This window comes from Petromyzon marinus, chromosome 68, assembly GCF_048934315.1.
Source record: "Petromyzon marinus isolate PM22_M1 ecotype Great Lakes invasive population chromosome 68, UKy_Petmar_22M1.pri1.0, whole genome shotgun sequence".
Taxonomy (NCBI): Eukaryota; Metazoa; Chordata; class Hyperoartia; order Petromyzontiformes; family Petromyzontidae; genus Petromyzon; species Petromyzon marinus.
The window spans coordinates 8,393,150-8,409,358 of record NC_133734.1 but is presented as its reverse complement, the minus strand read 5'-3'; the positions used below and the strand labels follow the sequence as shown (position 1 = coordinate 8,409,358).

General features: G+C 56.8%; 1 protein-coding gene across 4 annotated transcripts in view; it reads right to left on the bottom strand.

Moving 5' to 3' along the window:
• The window catches only part of PTEN (phosphatase and tensin homolog), a 54,482-nt gene that overhangs the window by 344 nt on the left and 37,929 nt on the right, over positions 1-16,209 (bottom strand). For all 4 annotated transcript variants that reach the window (XM_076054905.1, XM_076054902.1, XM_076054904.1 and 1 more), the window contains exons 7-11: positions 15,318-15,556; positions 13,678-13,819; positions 10,209-10,369; positions 3,450-3,875; positions 1-2,817 (exon numbers count right to left, since the gene is read on the bottom strand). The exon at positions 1-2,817 is cut by the window's left edge and continues 344 nt beyond it. In XM_076054905.1, the coding sequence (XP_075911020.1) occupies positions 2,044-2,817; positions 3,450-3,875; positions 10,209-10,369; positions 13,678-13,819; positions 15,318-15,556 (1,742 nt within the window). In that variant the 3' untranslated portion in view covers positions 1-2,043. The remainder of the gene's footprint in view (positions 2,818-3,449; positions 3,876-10,208; positions 10,370-13,677; positions 13,820-15,317; positions 15,557-16,209) is intronic.

The following is a 16,209-nucleotide window of genomic DNA, read 5'->3' as shown; positions in this document are numbered from 1 at the left end:
GTGTGTGTGTATATCTGCGTGTGTGTATATGTATATGTGCGTGTATCTGTGTGCGTATCTGTATCCTGCGTGTGTTTGCAAGTAAGCATGCATCTCCCTGTGTGTCTCTAAAATCAACTGTGGACATGAACGCCTCCTCCCCTCCCTTCTTTGTAAAACAGAAACCCAGAACGACGACGACGACCACCACCACCACCACCACCACCGCGCCGTCACATTCACGTCGAGTGAGAACGCTTCACCCACACCGCCCTCCCCACCCCCCCAACTCATTCACCACCTCACCCTCCCCCCCACCGTCATCGTCCTCCCGTGCGCTCTCTCATCAAACCCGGGCCCGGCGGGGCGGCGGAGGGCGGCAAGGAACCGGAGGAGTTGCGACGAGGAGGAGAGCGACCGTAGATTCCTGCGGTGCAGTTTCGTTTAAGCTCTCTCCTCTCTCACCAACCCCCTCGATACCCCGCGCGGTTTTGTACAATACAAAAAGAATCCTCCCGAAGTGGGTTTCACCACCACCACCACCACCACAACCACCACCTCCTCCACCACCTTCCTCCTCCACGTCGTGATATATATATATATTTTTTTTAAAACAAAGCCTCTTATTCTTCTCCGCTATCTCCCTCTCCCTCTTGTTATATTTTATATTTATTCCGTCGAGAGGAGAGAGATTAGTTTATTTTCCCGTCGTCTTCTTCTTCTTCCGTTTCGCCTCCCCTCCGACCACCGTCGTCGTCATCGGCGCCACCACTGCCTCGCCTCCCCCCTCTCCGCAACCAAGAGACTCTGGAGGGGGGCTCCGTCACATTCTCATCGCCCGGTGTGGGGGGAGTCGCGGGGGGGAGGGGGGGGGGGGGGGGGGGAACGGCGTGGATTGTTTTCCTTCCTCCGTCACCAGTTCCAATCTTCCTCGTCATCTCGTTGCATCGGCGTCTCGTTCATCCCGGCTGGAAGTTCGACGCTCTCCTTCTACCCGTGCGTTTGCTTGCTTCCCTGCCAACGCGTCACACCGCCATCGCCCCCATCTCTCTCCCTGCCAACGCGTCACACCGCCATCGCCCCCCATCTCTCTCCCTGCCAACGCGTCACACCACCATCGCCCCCCTCTCTCTCCCTGCCAACGCGTCACACCACCATCGCCCCCCTCTCTCTCCCTGCCAACGCGTCACACCACCATCGCCCCCCATCTCTCTCCCTGCCAACGCGTCACACCACCATCGCCCCCATCTCTCTCCCTGCCAACGCGTCACACCACCATCGCCCCCCATCTCTCTCCCTGCCAACGCGTCACACCACCATCGCCCCCATCTCTCTCCCTGCCAACGCGTCACACCGCCATCGCCCCCCTCTCTCTCCCTGCCAACGCGTCACACCACCATCGCCCCCATCTCTCTCCCTGCCAACGCGTCACACCACCATCGCCCCCCTCTCTCTCCCTGCCAACGCGTCACACCACCATCGCCCCCATCTCTCTCACTGCCAACGCGTCACACCACCATCGCCCCCATCTCTCTCACTGCCAACGCGTCACACCACCATCCCCTATCTCTCACTGCGCTGCCATATTCCATTTGTCCTCTGCCATCAACAACTATTCCCGTCAGGTCACTCGCTCATCCCTCCTGCTCATCCTCCCTTCCCCTCCCTGTTTCTCTTCACCCAAATCCCCCCCCCCCCCACCCTCTCCCCCGCCACCACCCCCTTCCTCTTCTTACCATCCTCCTCCTCTTTCTCCTCCTCCTCTTTCTCCTCCTCTTCTCTCTCTCCTGCACCTCCTCACCCCCCCCCCCCCCCCCCCGTGTCACTCTTCCTATTCTCTCCCCAATCTCGTTTCCCCTCGTGCCCTCCCTCTCGTCTCACTTCTCCTTCAGCTGATCCAGCGTCGACTTCCCCTCCTCATCCTTCCCCCGTGTCTCCGCCTCCTCCTCCTCCTCCTCCTCCATCATCATCATCATCACCGTCTCCTCGTCCCCCCCTCTCCCCCTCCGTTCCCGCCCCCCACCCACCCACCCCCCCTGCCAGGCGTGCCGTCTCTCTCCGCCGTCACACCTTGGTGATCTGCTGCTGCTGCTGCTCCGGGTCCATGGTGTCCATCTCCGGGTCAGACTCGGACGTGTCCGAGTAGTGGAAGTCCTCGGCGTCCGCGTCCGGCAGCTCCGCCGGACAGAGCGCCGCGCCGACGCCGCCGCCGACGCCGCCGACGCCGCCGATGCCGCCGGCAAGGCCGTAGCAGTCGCCGCCGGGAATCAGGGCCGGCGGTCGGCCGCCCGGCCCAACCGCGGAGCCGCCACCGTGATGCTGCTGCTGCTGCTGCTGGTGGTGGTGTAGGAGGTGGAGGTGCTGCTGATGCTGATGATGATGGTGGTGGTGGTGGTGGTGTCCGCCACCGCCCACCATCCACGCCGTCGTCCCCGCCGCGCCGCCGCCGCCGCCGCCGCCGCCGCCGTCTACGAGTCCGCAGGGGGCGAACCCCCCCAGCGCCGAGGACGGCCTCTCGCCGCCGCCGCCGCCGCCGCCACCGCCGTCGAAGTGTCCGCAGGGGGCCCTTGCCCCGGAGGCGGCGGCGCGGCCGCCGCCGCCGCCGCCGCCGCCGCCGAGCTCGCCGAGGCAGTAGGGGGCGAGGCCGCCCTGGGGAGGCTGCGCGGGGCCCGGGCTGTGGACGAGCGAGGAGGTGGAGGACCAGGAGGAGGAGGAGGAGGAGGAGGCCGAGTACTGGGCCGCCGCCGCCGCCGCCGCCGCCGCCGCCGCTGCGGCGGTGTCGGCGGCGGCCGCGTCGGCCACTCGCTCCTCACTGGCCGCGGTGAAGTAGAGCTTCACCTGTGGCGGTGGGGGGGGGGGGAGGGGGGGGGTGGTAGACACGGGGGGGGGGGGGTAGAGACACGGGGGGGTAGACATGGGGGGGGGGGTAGAGAGACACAGGGGGGAGGTAGAGACACGGGGGGGGGTAGAGACACGGGGGGGGGGGTAGAGACACGGGGGGGTAGAGACACGGGGGGGGTAGAGACACAGGGGGGGGGGGTAGAGACACGGGGGGGGTAGAGACACGGGGGGGTAGACATGGGGGGGTAGAGACACGGGGGAGGGGGGTAGAGACACGGGGGGGGTAGAGACACAGGGGGGGGGGTAGAGACACGGGGGGGGGGTAGAGACACGGGGGGGTAGAGACACGGGGGAGGGGGGTAGAGACACGGGGGGGGGGTAGAGACACGGGGGGGGGGTAGAGACACGGGGGGGGGGGGGTAGAGACACGGGGGGGGGGTTAAATACGAGGGGTGGGGAAAGGATGAGGTAGGTAGAAGGAGAACGGAGTTTTAATCCAGCCTAGGGACACCGACACAGCCATCGTGATCCTCACCCCCATCCACCCCATCAACCGGGGCCACCACCGTGAATACGGCTCGCCCGCCCTACCCACCCTACCCCCAACCGCTCCCCAAAACACCCCGCACCTTGAAGTTGGGAGAGAAGCACTTGTTGGCTTTGTCCTTGTTCGCCCTGTCCAGCTCCGCCTTGTTGAGGGTGAGCGTCAGGAAGCGCGGCGACCCTCCGGGCCCGGCCTCCAGCTGCACACAGGCCGGGGCGCCGCCGGCGCCGCCGCCGCCGCCGCCGCCGCCGCCGCCGGACGTCCCGGGGAGCGCCGCCCCCGCCCCGGGGGCTCCTCCGCCGGCCGCCGCCCCGGGGGCTCCCCCGCCGGCCGCGGCTCCGGCCGCGGCCCCCGCGGCTCCCCCGGCTCCCCCGGCCCCCCCGGCCCCGGCCCCGGCCCCTCCGTCAGGGGGGGCGCCGTTGAGGCCCGCGGGAGCGCCGATGTAGCCCCCACCGCCGCTGGATGGGAGACCCTCCTGGATGAAGAACGTGTTGATCCAGAAGTGGAACATCTACACGGGGTGGTGGTGGGGCGGAGAGAGTGGGAAGAGTGGGGGAGCGAGGGAGGGAAAAGGGCGAGAGAGGGAGGGGAAGTCCCAGGCGAAGCCGGGTAGTAAAGCTGGCTCATAATGAAGGTTTTCGGGTCAGATCGCGTTATTTATAAACGTGTCATAGTTACATTTTTCCATTTATTTTTTTTGGTATAGCCCTGTGAGCCATTCGGCTCTTTAATCGGAGTGCAACCGCAACAAACACAAAAACACGAACAAGAAAAAACATCTTAAAGTGACTATGTGTTGACTGTGTGCAAAACAGAAAATCCAGGAAAAAAACATCAAAATATTCCTGAAATAAGCACCGTTACACCACCAACGCTGTGTCGTAAGCCCTCCACCACCCGACACTGAGAATCAGTAAAAAAAAAGTGACACGTTGACAAAAGACCAAAGAGTTCACTACTTTAGCCCACCGGTGTGTGTTTAAGAGTGGATCCACAACATTTACAGTTTGAGTAGCAGCGACGTTTCGCTGGAAATTACATCCAGCATCTTCGGGCGATTTGCCAGAATCATGAAGCCATTCACTTGCTCCCGGTCTTAAATAGTGCAGCAGGATGACCATTGTTGAACCCCATCAGGATTCGAGATCAGAGGTGGAGGTGATGTAATAGATCAGTAATCAGCCACTCAGCATGTGACGCACCTGTAAGGAATTGCAATGTGTGTTGTGTATTACTTAATAATACGCTTCCAGGCTGCGCTGAGTTTATAGCTATCAGAGCAATTAAAATGATTTGAATTCTTCCCAATTTCAATTGATTCTCTAATCTTGGCCAGTAATAATTAGTTCTGCACAACACTTCAACGTTATCAAAATCATATTCTTAGCTATTTCGGTAAAGTCACGTTGAAGGGAAACAATAAAATAATAAAATAAATATAAAACAATAAAAATTCTCACGACGTTTCGACCATAACACAAACGGTCGTCATCAGGTGTGGAAAAACCAACGGCAAGAAACATTTGAAAGAAGTGTCGGTTCGCATTAATTTATTTTTAAACGGTGCATTTATTTATTTAAAAACCATCAGCGCCACGTGCAGCGATTTGGCAGTTTATTTAGAAGGACGAGTCCATCTATGTTCTGAAAAGAGGGGGGAGACAAAAAATTAATGTATGCTGTCTGAAAGCCACCGTAAGCGTGAACAATCAATTAAGACCTGAAATAGTTTATCAAATCCTTCCAATGATTGCTAAGCCAGAATCCAGGTATGAATGTCCTTGTTGGCAAGCATGCTCTGCCACTGCTGACAGCTGCATTTGGGAGAATTTAATATTCCTTTGATGTTATTTTAGTCTTACGCTGATGTTACGTCCCGTCTGTCCAACATAACACTTACCGCAAAAGACAATTAATCCGATGTGCGCCTTCTGTTGATAACTTCGGTAATTCACCTTTCGTACAAGACGCTAGTTTTGGAATTTTGTGTACTGTACCAAATCTCACTTGAATTTTTTGCTTTTGCAAGACACGGGCCAATTTGTCAGTAACTCCCGAGATATATGGTATTTTAATTCTTTTGATACTTTGATCACTTTCAGAAGTGTCGTTGTTCGAGCTTGATTTGGCGGGCGGTGGAGTGTTGCGACACATTTATAAATAACGCAATCTAACCAAAAAAAGTCTTTATTATGAACACCGGTTACAATTATCTGTACCGGTCCTGGGCCTCCCCTAGGTCGGCTCAGCCTCAAATGAGAACCTGGTACGGTGTGAGGTAGTATACTTCGGCACTAGGAAGAGACAAAGGCAGCCAGGCGTTGTGGTGGCCACCCACCACCCCCCCCCCGCACGTGCCACATTGCCGGCCTTCGTAGGTGCTGCTCGCTAACAGCACTGGTACCAACAGTATGTTGAGGCTACACGGGGGAACTTTGTCTGTGCATCTATCACTGTGTGTGTCTGCATCTGTGTGTGTGTCTATCTGTGCGTCTGTATCTGTGTGTGTGTCTGTGTGTGTGTCTGTGTGTGTGTCTGTGTGTGTGTCTGTGTGTGTGTCTGTGCGTGTGTGTCTGTGCGTGTGTGTCTGTATGTGTGTGTGTCTGTATGTGTGTGTCTGCATCTGTGTGTGTGTCTGCATCTGTGTGTGTGTCTGCATCTATGTGTGTGTGTCTATCTGTGCATCTGTATCTGTGTGTATACATCTGTGTGTGTGTGTCTGTGTGTGTGTCTGTGTGTGTGTCTCTGTGTGTGTGTCTCTGTGTGTGTGTCTCTGTGTGTGTGTCTGTGTCTGTATCTGTGTGTGTACGTCTTTATCTGTGTGTCTGTGCGAGTGTCTGTATCTGTGTGTCTGTATCTGTGTGTGTCTGTATCTGTGTGTGTCTATCTGTGTGTGTCTGTATGTGTGTGTGTGTGTCTGTATGTGTGGGCTTGTAATTACCAACACGCTGTTCTGGCATCGGCGCATCCACACAACATCATGGATGCATGCCGGGTCCAAGCAAGAACATCTGCTGGACTACATAGTGACGGACCAGCAGATGCGAGCCCATGTCCTTGACACCAGGACCTACCGTGGAGCTGATCTGCCCTCTGACCATCGACTAGTCATCTGTAAGATGCGCCTGCCATTCTTCCACTCCGGTGGTGGGTGTACACCCAGGACCCCATTCCGACCTAAAGTGGCCTGGTCTCAGTTATCTGATGAAAGTTGCAAGCGAGAATTTCATCATCGCTTGCGGCTGGGATTGGCATCGTCCCCGACTCCTCCTGATGTCGAGGGTAAATGGGCGAGGTTTAGGACTGTGACTCATGCAGCTGCAATGGCTGCTTTAGGTACGCGGTCCAGACCTCCCCAGAGACCCTGGCTGACAGAGGAGGTGTTCAGGATGGTTGAGAAAAAGCGACAGGCCCACTGTCATCGGCTACAGAATCCCACGTCAGAGAATGAGGAGGCTTACCGCAGCCTTCGCTCGGAGGTTCGGAGAGCCGTGAGGCGCTGCAAGGATGGGTGGTGGTCGCGGGTTGCTGAGGAGATGGAGTCTGCCTCAGTGGCCCGTGATCACAAATCTCTATTTAACTCCATCAAAAAGGTAACCTGCAGCGCCACACCTATTACCATCATTAGGGGAAAAAACGGTGATCCAATCTCCGACCCCCAGGAACAGGTTTGCAGATTTGCTGAGCATTTCTGTGAGGTCCTGGGGGAGGGAAAATCCCTCAGCCAGGAAAATATCGTGGCACAAAGTGAGGATGACCCTGCTGAGGCTGCGGTGACTCAAATATTAGAAGAAGTCACCCCCTGTGAGTGGCTGGCTGAGGTGCCATCTGTTGAGGAAGTACTGAAGGCGATCCGGAGTCTGAGACCAGGAAAGGCAGCGGGCAGAGATGATCTCCCAAGCGAAATGCTGAGGGAGGGTGGCGTTTGTGCACAGACTGCCCTATATGACATCATAACAACAGTCTGGACCACTGGACGGGTTCCGCAGGATTGGAAGGATGCCCTGGTGGTCCCCCTTTTTAAGAAGGGGGACCGCACAGACTGTAACAACTACAGGGGCATCTCACTCCTCAGTGTGCCGGGAAAGGTCCTGGCAAGGATTATTCAGCATCGCCTTGCCAGGCACGCTGAGGAGAGGCTTGCGGAGCCCCAATGCGGTTTCAGGAAAGGGCGGTCCTGCACAGATGCCATATTTTCTGTCCGTCTGCTACAGCAGAGGTGTAGGGAATTCCAACAAGACCTACATCTCTTCTTTATTGATCTGGTCAAGGCCTATGATACCATCAGTAGGCCTGGGCTCTGGGTCATTCTTCGTGCTTTTGGAGTACCTGACCCTCTGCTCACGATCATTAAGGACCTTCATGATGGTGAGCGGGCCCGGGTAAAACTACGTGGCCGGGAGTCAGAGCCATTCCCTGTACACCTTGGGGTGCGACAGGGATGTCCTCTGGCTCCCACATTATTTAACATCTATTTTGACCACGTAGTTCGTGAAGCCTTCAATAGCTGTACCGGGGGAATCTCCATATGGTACAGATATAATGGGAGGCTGATTGATGCCCGGGTACGGTCAAGGGATGGCTCCCTATTGCTCAACCACGTTATGTATGCTGATGATTTGGTAATAGCTGCTCAGTCAGAGGAGGAGTTGGAGACGCTGCTGCTGAGACTGGAGCGTGCCACTAAGAGGTGGGGCCTTACCATCAGCCCCACCAAAACTAAGCACCTGCCTGGGTATTTTGTACCATCGGACACTCCACCCCCACAACTCCCAATCGGTGATGGGGCAGTTGTGGAGAGAGTGGAGAGTTTCCCATACCTGGGCAGTGTGCTTATGATTGGCTCCAGTTTAACAGCAGAGGTCTCACTCCGAATCAGTCGAGCGGCAATATCTTTTCATCGGTTGCGTAACGCTGTGTGGAAGCTACCTGGTCTGTCGCTCCGCACTAAGCTTCAGGTCTTCTCGGCCACGGTCATTCCCTCCCTTCTCTACGCTTGCGAAATGTGGGCCCCCTAATGGAACATCTTCGCCGGTTAGAAACATTTAGGCTGGCCTGCCTACGATCCATCCTGGGTTTAACCAGACTGGATTGTGTGAGGAGCTTACAAATCCTTGAAAGATCTGGGCAAGGTCCCATCGGTGAGCTCCTCCGGCGGGCAAGGCTGCGATGGCTGGGTCATGTAGCCCGCATGCCCAGCCACCGCATGCCGAAACAGCTTTTGATGGGCCGGATTGAGGGGGCTAAGCGGGCGCGGCACGGGCTAGAGACGAGATGGAGTGATGTGGTACAGGAGGACGTGGAGCTGAGTGGACTTGCCGATGACTGGTACCAGCGGCGTCAAGATCGGCCTCTGTGGAGGAGGCTCGTGAAGGATGCTACTGGGCAGTTGGAGGTAGTCGCCCTCCAACAACAACGGAGGGCAGAGGAGCGACGCTCAGAACAACGAGCGGAGCACCGGGTGGCTAAAGCACAGCAGGTTGGCACGGTAGGGGGCACAGGTGGTGCATCAGCCAGTCATCTCAGTCAGTCGACCCGTGGCACCTGGGTCTGCCCCGTGACCTCCTGCCAGCGGGCGTTCGACACTTCACGTGGCCTCAGGGTGCACATAGCCTGGCACAAGCGTCGTGGTGACGTCACCGCCACTTAGTGGCGAATGGCGGTTGTTGTTGTTGTATGTGTGTGTCTGTATGTGTGTGTGTGTGTCTGTGTGTGTCTGTGTGTGTCTGTGTGTGTCCTTATCTGTGTGTGTCTGTATCTCTGTCTGTGTGTCTGTATCTGTGTGTGTACGTCTTTATCTGTGTGTCTGTGTGAGTGTCTTTGTATATGTGTCTGTATGTGTGTCTATCTGTGTGTCTGTCTGTATCTGTGGGTCTTGTCTATATCTGTGTGTGTATCTGTGTGTGTCTGTATCTTTGTGTGTCTGCATCTTTGTGTGTGTCTGTGTTTGTGTGTGTATTTCAGTATGTGTGTGTGTGTTTGTATCCGTGTATGTGTCTGTATGTGTGTAACTGTGTGTATCTAGCTGTGGACCACCCTAATGGAACATCTTCGCCGGTTAGAAACATTTAGGGCTGGCCTGCCTACGATCCATCCTGGGTTTAACCAGGCTGGATTGTGTGAGGAGCTCACAAATCCTTGAAAGATCTGGGCAAAGTCCCATCAGTGGGCTTCTCCGGCAGGCAAGGCTGCGTTGGCTGGGTCATGTAGCCCGCATGCCCGCCACCGCATGCCTAAACAGCTTTTGTTCGGCCGGATCGAGAGGGCTAAACGGGCGCGGCACGGGCTAGAGAAGAGATGGAGTGATGTGGTACAGGAGGACGTGGAGCTGAGTGGACTTGACGATGACCGGTACCAGCAGTGTCAAGATCGGCCTCTGTGGAGGAGGCTCGTGAAGGACGTGACTGGACGGTTGGAGGCAGTCGCCCGCCCTCCAACAACAACGGAGGGCAGAGGAGCGACGCTCACAACAACGAGCGGAGCGCCGGGTGGCTAAAGCACAGCAGGTTGCCACAGTAGGGGGCACAGGTGGTGCATCAGCCAGTCATCTCAGTCAGTCGACCCGTGGCACCTGGGTCTGCCCCGTGACCTCCTGCCAGCGGGCGTTCGACACTTCACGTGGCCTCAGGGTGCACATAGCCTGGCACAAGCGTCGTGGTGAGGTCACCGCCACTAGGTGGCGAATGGCGGTTGTTGTTGTTGCTGCTGTTGTGTGTCTGTATCTGTGTGTGCGTCTGTGTGTGTTTGTATGTATGTGTATGTATGTGTCTGTATCTGTGTGTCTGTGTGTGCATGTGTGCCTGTATCTGTGTGTGTGTCTGTTTGTGTGTGCAGCAGAAGCCACCTTTTTCATCATCATGTTCTGCTTGTTGAAGAACTCCATCTTGACGTCCTCGCAGAGGAGCAACGCCCGGGGCAGCGTGAAGACCAAACAGCGGTCCTCCCTCCGCACGCACGACAATGAAAGCAGCTTCATCTTCTCCTTGTACACCACCAGGTGTGGGTCTAACACACACACAGGTAGATACATCATACACTACACTACACACTACACTGTACACTACACTACTATACACTACACTATACACTGCACTATATACACTACACACTACACTACTATACACTACACTATACACTACACACTACTACACACCATACACTACACTACTATACACTACACTATACACTACTATGCACTACATACACTACTATACACTATACTACACACTACACTATACTACACACTACACACACTATACACTACACTATATACTACACAATATACACTATACACTACACAATATACACTATACACTACACACACTATACACTACACTATATACTACACATTACGCAATATACACTATACACTACACACAATATACACTATACACTACACACAATATACACTACACTATACACTACACTATAGACACTGACAGCGGTCCTCTCTCTCCACACGTACGACGACAGCAGCTTCACCTCCTTGTACACCGCGAGGCGTGAACTAGAAACACACAGAAACACTCTTCGCTACATCCAATACACCATACGCTACGCAAAAAAAGCACGTTGTCATACGATGATGAAATGTGCAGCAGACACCTACGGCCTATCTGCCCACCATGGATGGTGATGGTAATGGTGGTGGTGGTGATGATGATGATGGAGGGGTAAACCATCTTCACACGAACTATGCTATGCCTCACGGCGGCTTTTCGGCTGCGCCATCGGACAAAGGCGGCAGTCGGCGCATTAGCAAGCGGCGCTTTCAAGCGGGGCAGCTACTGCGGACCGTCTGGAACGTTCTTGCCCCTCTCCGCTCTCAGGGAGCCACTGGAGCTGCGGCCTTTTAAATCATCGTCCAGACTGAGAAACTCGTTTATTTTGAACCGCTTTGTTGCGTTTGGTTTGATGCTCTTCCCCTCCATCCCCACCCACCGCCCCCGCCCGCCGTACCGCCAATTAGCGTGGTTGGCTTAGCGCGGTGTGGAAGAGGTTCAACGCACGTACGCGCAGAGAGACCCACAGACACCCCAGACCCATAGAGACCCACAGACACCCAGACCCATAGAGACCCACAGACACCCAGACCCATAAAGACCCACAGACACCCAGACCCATAGAGACCCACAGACACCCAGACTCATAGAGACCCACAGACACCCAGACCCATAGAGACCCACAGACACCCAGACCCACAGAGACCCACAGACACCCAGACCCATAGAGACTCACAGACACCCAGACCCATAGAGACCCACAGACACCCAGACCCAGAGACCCACAGACACCCAGACCCATAGAGACCCACAGACATCCAGACCCATAGAGACCCAAAGACACCCAGACCCATAGAGACCCACAGACACCCAGACCCATAAAGACCCACAGACACCCAGACCCATAGAGACCCACGGACACCCAGACCCATAGAGACCCACAGACACCCAGACCCATAGACCCACAGACACCCAGACCCATAGAGACCCACAGACACCCAGACCCATAGAGACCCACAGACACCCAGACCCATAGAGACCCACAGACACCCAGACCCATAGAGGCCCACAGACACCCAGACCCATAGAGACCCACAGACACCCAGACACATAGAGACCCACAGACACCCAGACCCATAGAGACCCACAGACACACAGACCCATAGAGACCCACAGACACCCAGACCCACAGAGACCCACAGACACCCAGACCCATAGAGACTCACAGACACCCAGACCCATAGAGACCCACAGACACCCAGACCCATAGAGACCCACAGACACCCAGACCCATAGAGACCCACAGACACCCAGACCCATAGAGACCCACAGACACCCAGACCCATAAAGACCCACAGACACCGAGACCTATAGAGACCCACAGACACCCAGACCCATAGAGACCCACAGACACCCAGACCCATAGAGACCCACAGACACCCAGACCCATAGAGACCCACAGACACCCAGACCCAGAGACCCACAGACACCCAGACCCATAGAGACCCACAGACACCCAGACCCATAGAGACCCACAGACACCCAGACCCATAGCGACCCACAGACACCCAGACTCATAGAGACCCACTGAGACCCACAGACACCCAGACCCATAGAGACCCACAGACACCGAGACTCATAGAGACCCACAGACACCCAGACCCATAGAGACCCACAGACACCCACAGACACCCAGACCCATAGAGACCCACAGACACCCAGACTCATAGAGACCCACAGACACCCAGACCCACAGACACAGACACCCAGACCCATAGAGACCCACAAACACCCAGACCCACAGACACATAGACCTAGTGGAGACACTCATAGACTCACAGAGACACACAGAAACCCACAGAGACACCCATAGACCTACAGAGACCCAAACATTAGCACAGTCGGCTACGTACGGTGCGAAAATTCAACATACGCACACACACAGAGACACCGAGACCCATAAAGACCGAGATACGCAGAGAGATACCCATAGTCCTACAGAAACCTACAGATTAGCAATGGCTGGCTACCTACAGATTAGCAATGGCTGGCTACGTATGGTGCCAAAGAAGTTCAACACACACACGGAGACCCACAGAGACCCCCAGAAACACCCATAGAGACACCCACAGAAACGTGTATATAGACATCCATAGACCCACAAAGACCCACAGATTGGCACGGTTGGCTATGTACATTGCAAAAGAAGTTCACCATACACACAAAGAGAACCACAGACACCCAGACATCCACAGAGAACCAAAGAGACACCCACATAGACCCAGACACCCAGACCCACAGAGTCGCCCATAGAGACCCAGATACCCAGAGCCACAGACATCCACAGAGCCACAGACATCCACGGAGACCCACAGAGACATCTACAGAGACCCATAGAGCCCACAGAGATCCAGACACCCAGACATCCACAGAGACCCTCAGAGACACCGAAAGAAATACCCATAGAGACCAAGACTGCCCAGACATCCACAGAGACCCACAGACCCATAGAGACCCACAGACACCCAGACCCATAGAGACCCACAGAGACCCACAGAGATACCCATAGAGACCAAGACTGCCCAGACATCCACAGAGACCCACAGACACGCAGACCCATAGAGACCCACAGACACCCAGACCCATAGAGACCCACAGACATCCACAGAGACCCACAGAGACACCCACAGAGATACCCATAGAGACCAAGACCCACAGAGATTGGCACGTTGGATACGCAACTCGCGCGTGAACTCCGAACTCTCCCGGCACGCAGAGCCCAGAGAATTTTGCCACTTCAACTGCACTCACTGCAGGTCCCTCCGCTGAACATGGGGATGGTCTCGAACGTGATCTTGTGCAGCAGCACGGGCGTGGAGCGGTACTCGAGAGCGTGCGTCACCAGGTAGCTGTAGTAGTACACGTAGCGCCTCTGGGACGGGATTGTCACGCCCTGCCATCGGGGGGGGGGGGGGGGGGTGGGGGCAGAGCGACACCGCACACACACGGACACACACGGCGCACACACGGACACGGCGCACACACGGACACACAAACACACACACGGACACACACACACACGGACACACACCGGCGCACACACACACACAGACACAAACACGGCGCACACACACACACAGCGCACACAAACACACACACGGACACACACGGCGCACACAAACACGCACACACACACACGGACACACAAACACACACGTGCACACAGACACATACGTGCACACAGACACACGGCGCACACACAAACACGGACACACGTGCACACAGACACACACACACAGACGTATGAAGACTTACAGATATACACAAAATTAAAGATTCCCCGCCCCTCCCCCCCCCCCCCTCCGTGCCCGTGTAGCCTTAACAGACTGTTGGGGCAAGTGCTGTTAGTGAGCAAACACGCACACACACACACAGACACAAGCACCACAACAACAACAACAGCCTCATATTCTTAGCTCTTTCGGTAAAGTCACGTTGAAGGGAAACATTTGTATCTTGCCGTTGGCTTTGACACCTGATGACGACCGTTTGTGTTACGGTCGAAACGTCGTGAGAATTTTTATTGTTTCATATATATTTTATTGTTTCCCTTCAACGTGGTGACTTTACCGAAAGAGCTAAGAATATGAATCGCTGCAGTCACGACAGCTTTAAATAAAAAAACAACAGCCTCCATTCGCCACGAGGTGGCGGTGACGTCACCACGGCACCTGTGCCAGGCTAGGTGCACGTTGAGGCCACGTGAAGTGTCGGGCGCCCGCTGGCAGAAGGTCACGGGGGCAGACCCTGCAGGTGCCACGGGTTGAGTGCTGCTGTGCCAGGCTAGGTGCACGAGGAGGAGGAGGTCACGGGGGCAGACCCTGCAGGTGCCACGGGTTGAGTGCTGCTGTGCCAGGCTAGGTGCACGAGGAGGAGGAGGTCATGGGGGCAGACCCTGCAGGTGCCACGGGTTGAGTGCTGCTGTGCCAGGCTAGGTGCACGAGGAGGAGGAGGTCACGGGGGCAGACCTTGCAGGTGCCACGGGTTGAGTGCTGCTGTGCCAGGCTAGGTGCACGAGGAGGAGGAGGTCATGGGGGCAGACCCTGCAGGTGCCACGGGTCGAGTGCTGCTGTGCCAGGCTAGGTGCACGAGGAGGAGGAGGAGGTCACGGGGGCAGACCCTGCAGGTGCCACGGGTCGAGTGCTGCTGTGCCAGGCTAGGTGCACGACGAGGAGGAGGTGGTCACGGGGGAGGCAGACCCTACAGGTGACCACGGGTCGACCGACCGAGATGACCGGCAGATGCGCCATCACCTGTGGCCCCCTTTGGCGAGACACGGAGACAAGGAGACTCTCCCCCCACACATCTCCCCCCCCACCCCACCCCACCCCCCCCACCACCGTGTCTACCCCCCCCCACCCACCCACCCCGTCCCCCACCCACCCACCCACCTTCTTGTCGCGTGTGCGCGCCTGGCCGTAGTAGTCCAGCGCCTCGCGCGCGCTGCTGAACTTGTGCCGGTGCAGGAGGTAGGAGCAGATCATGACACCCGTGCGCCCCTTGCCGGCCTTGCAGTGGATGGCGGCGACGTTGTGCTCGGAGCCGCTGAGCCACGAGTCGAGGTCTTCGCAGAAGGGCCGGATCAGCTCCAGCTTGGGCGGGTTGTGGTCGTCAAAGGGGAACTCGGCCACTGTCGCCGCCGGGGGGAGGGGGGGGTCACCAGGCGAGCGGAGTGGGGGGGGGGCAGGAGGAGGGGTGGGGGGAGGTGGGGGGGGGGGATGGAGGATGGGGGAGGTGGAGGGAGAGAGACACGGGGAGGTGGAGGAGACACGGGGAGGAGAGAGACACGGGGAGGTGGAGGAGAGAGACACGGGGAGGTGGAGGAGAGAGACACGGGGGAGGTGGGAGACACGGGGAGGTGGAGGAGGGAGACACGGGGAGGAGAGAGACACGGGGAGGTGGAGGAGAGAGACACGGAGAGGAGGGAGACACGGGGAGGTGGGAGACACGGGGAGGTGGAGGAGAGAGACACGGGGAGGTGGAGGAGAGAGACACGGGGAGGAGAGAGACACGGGGAGGTGGAGGAGAGAGACACGGGGAGGAGAGAGACACGGGGAGGTGGAGGAGAGAGACACGGGGAGGAGGGAGACACGGGGAGGTGGGAGACACGGGGAGGTGGAGGAGAGAGACACGGGGAGGTGGAGGAGAGAGACACGGGGAGGAGAGAGACACGGGGAGGTGGGAGACACGGGGAAGTGGAGGAGAGAGACACGGGGAGGTGGAGGAGGGAGACACGGGGAGGTGGAGGAGAGAGACACGGGGAGGTAGAGGAGAGAGACACGG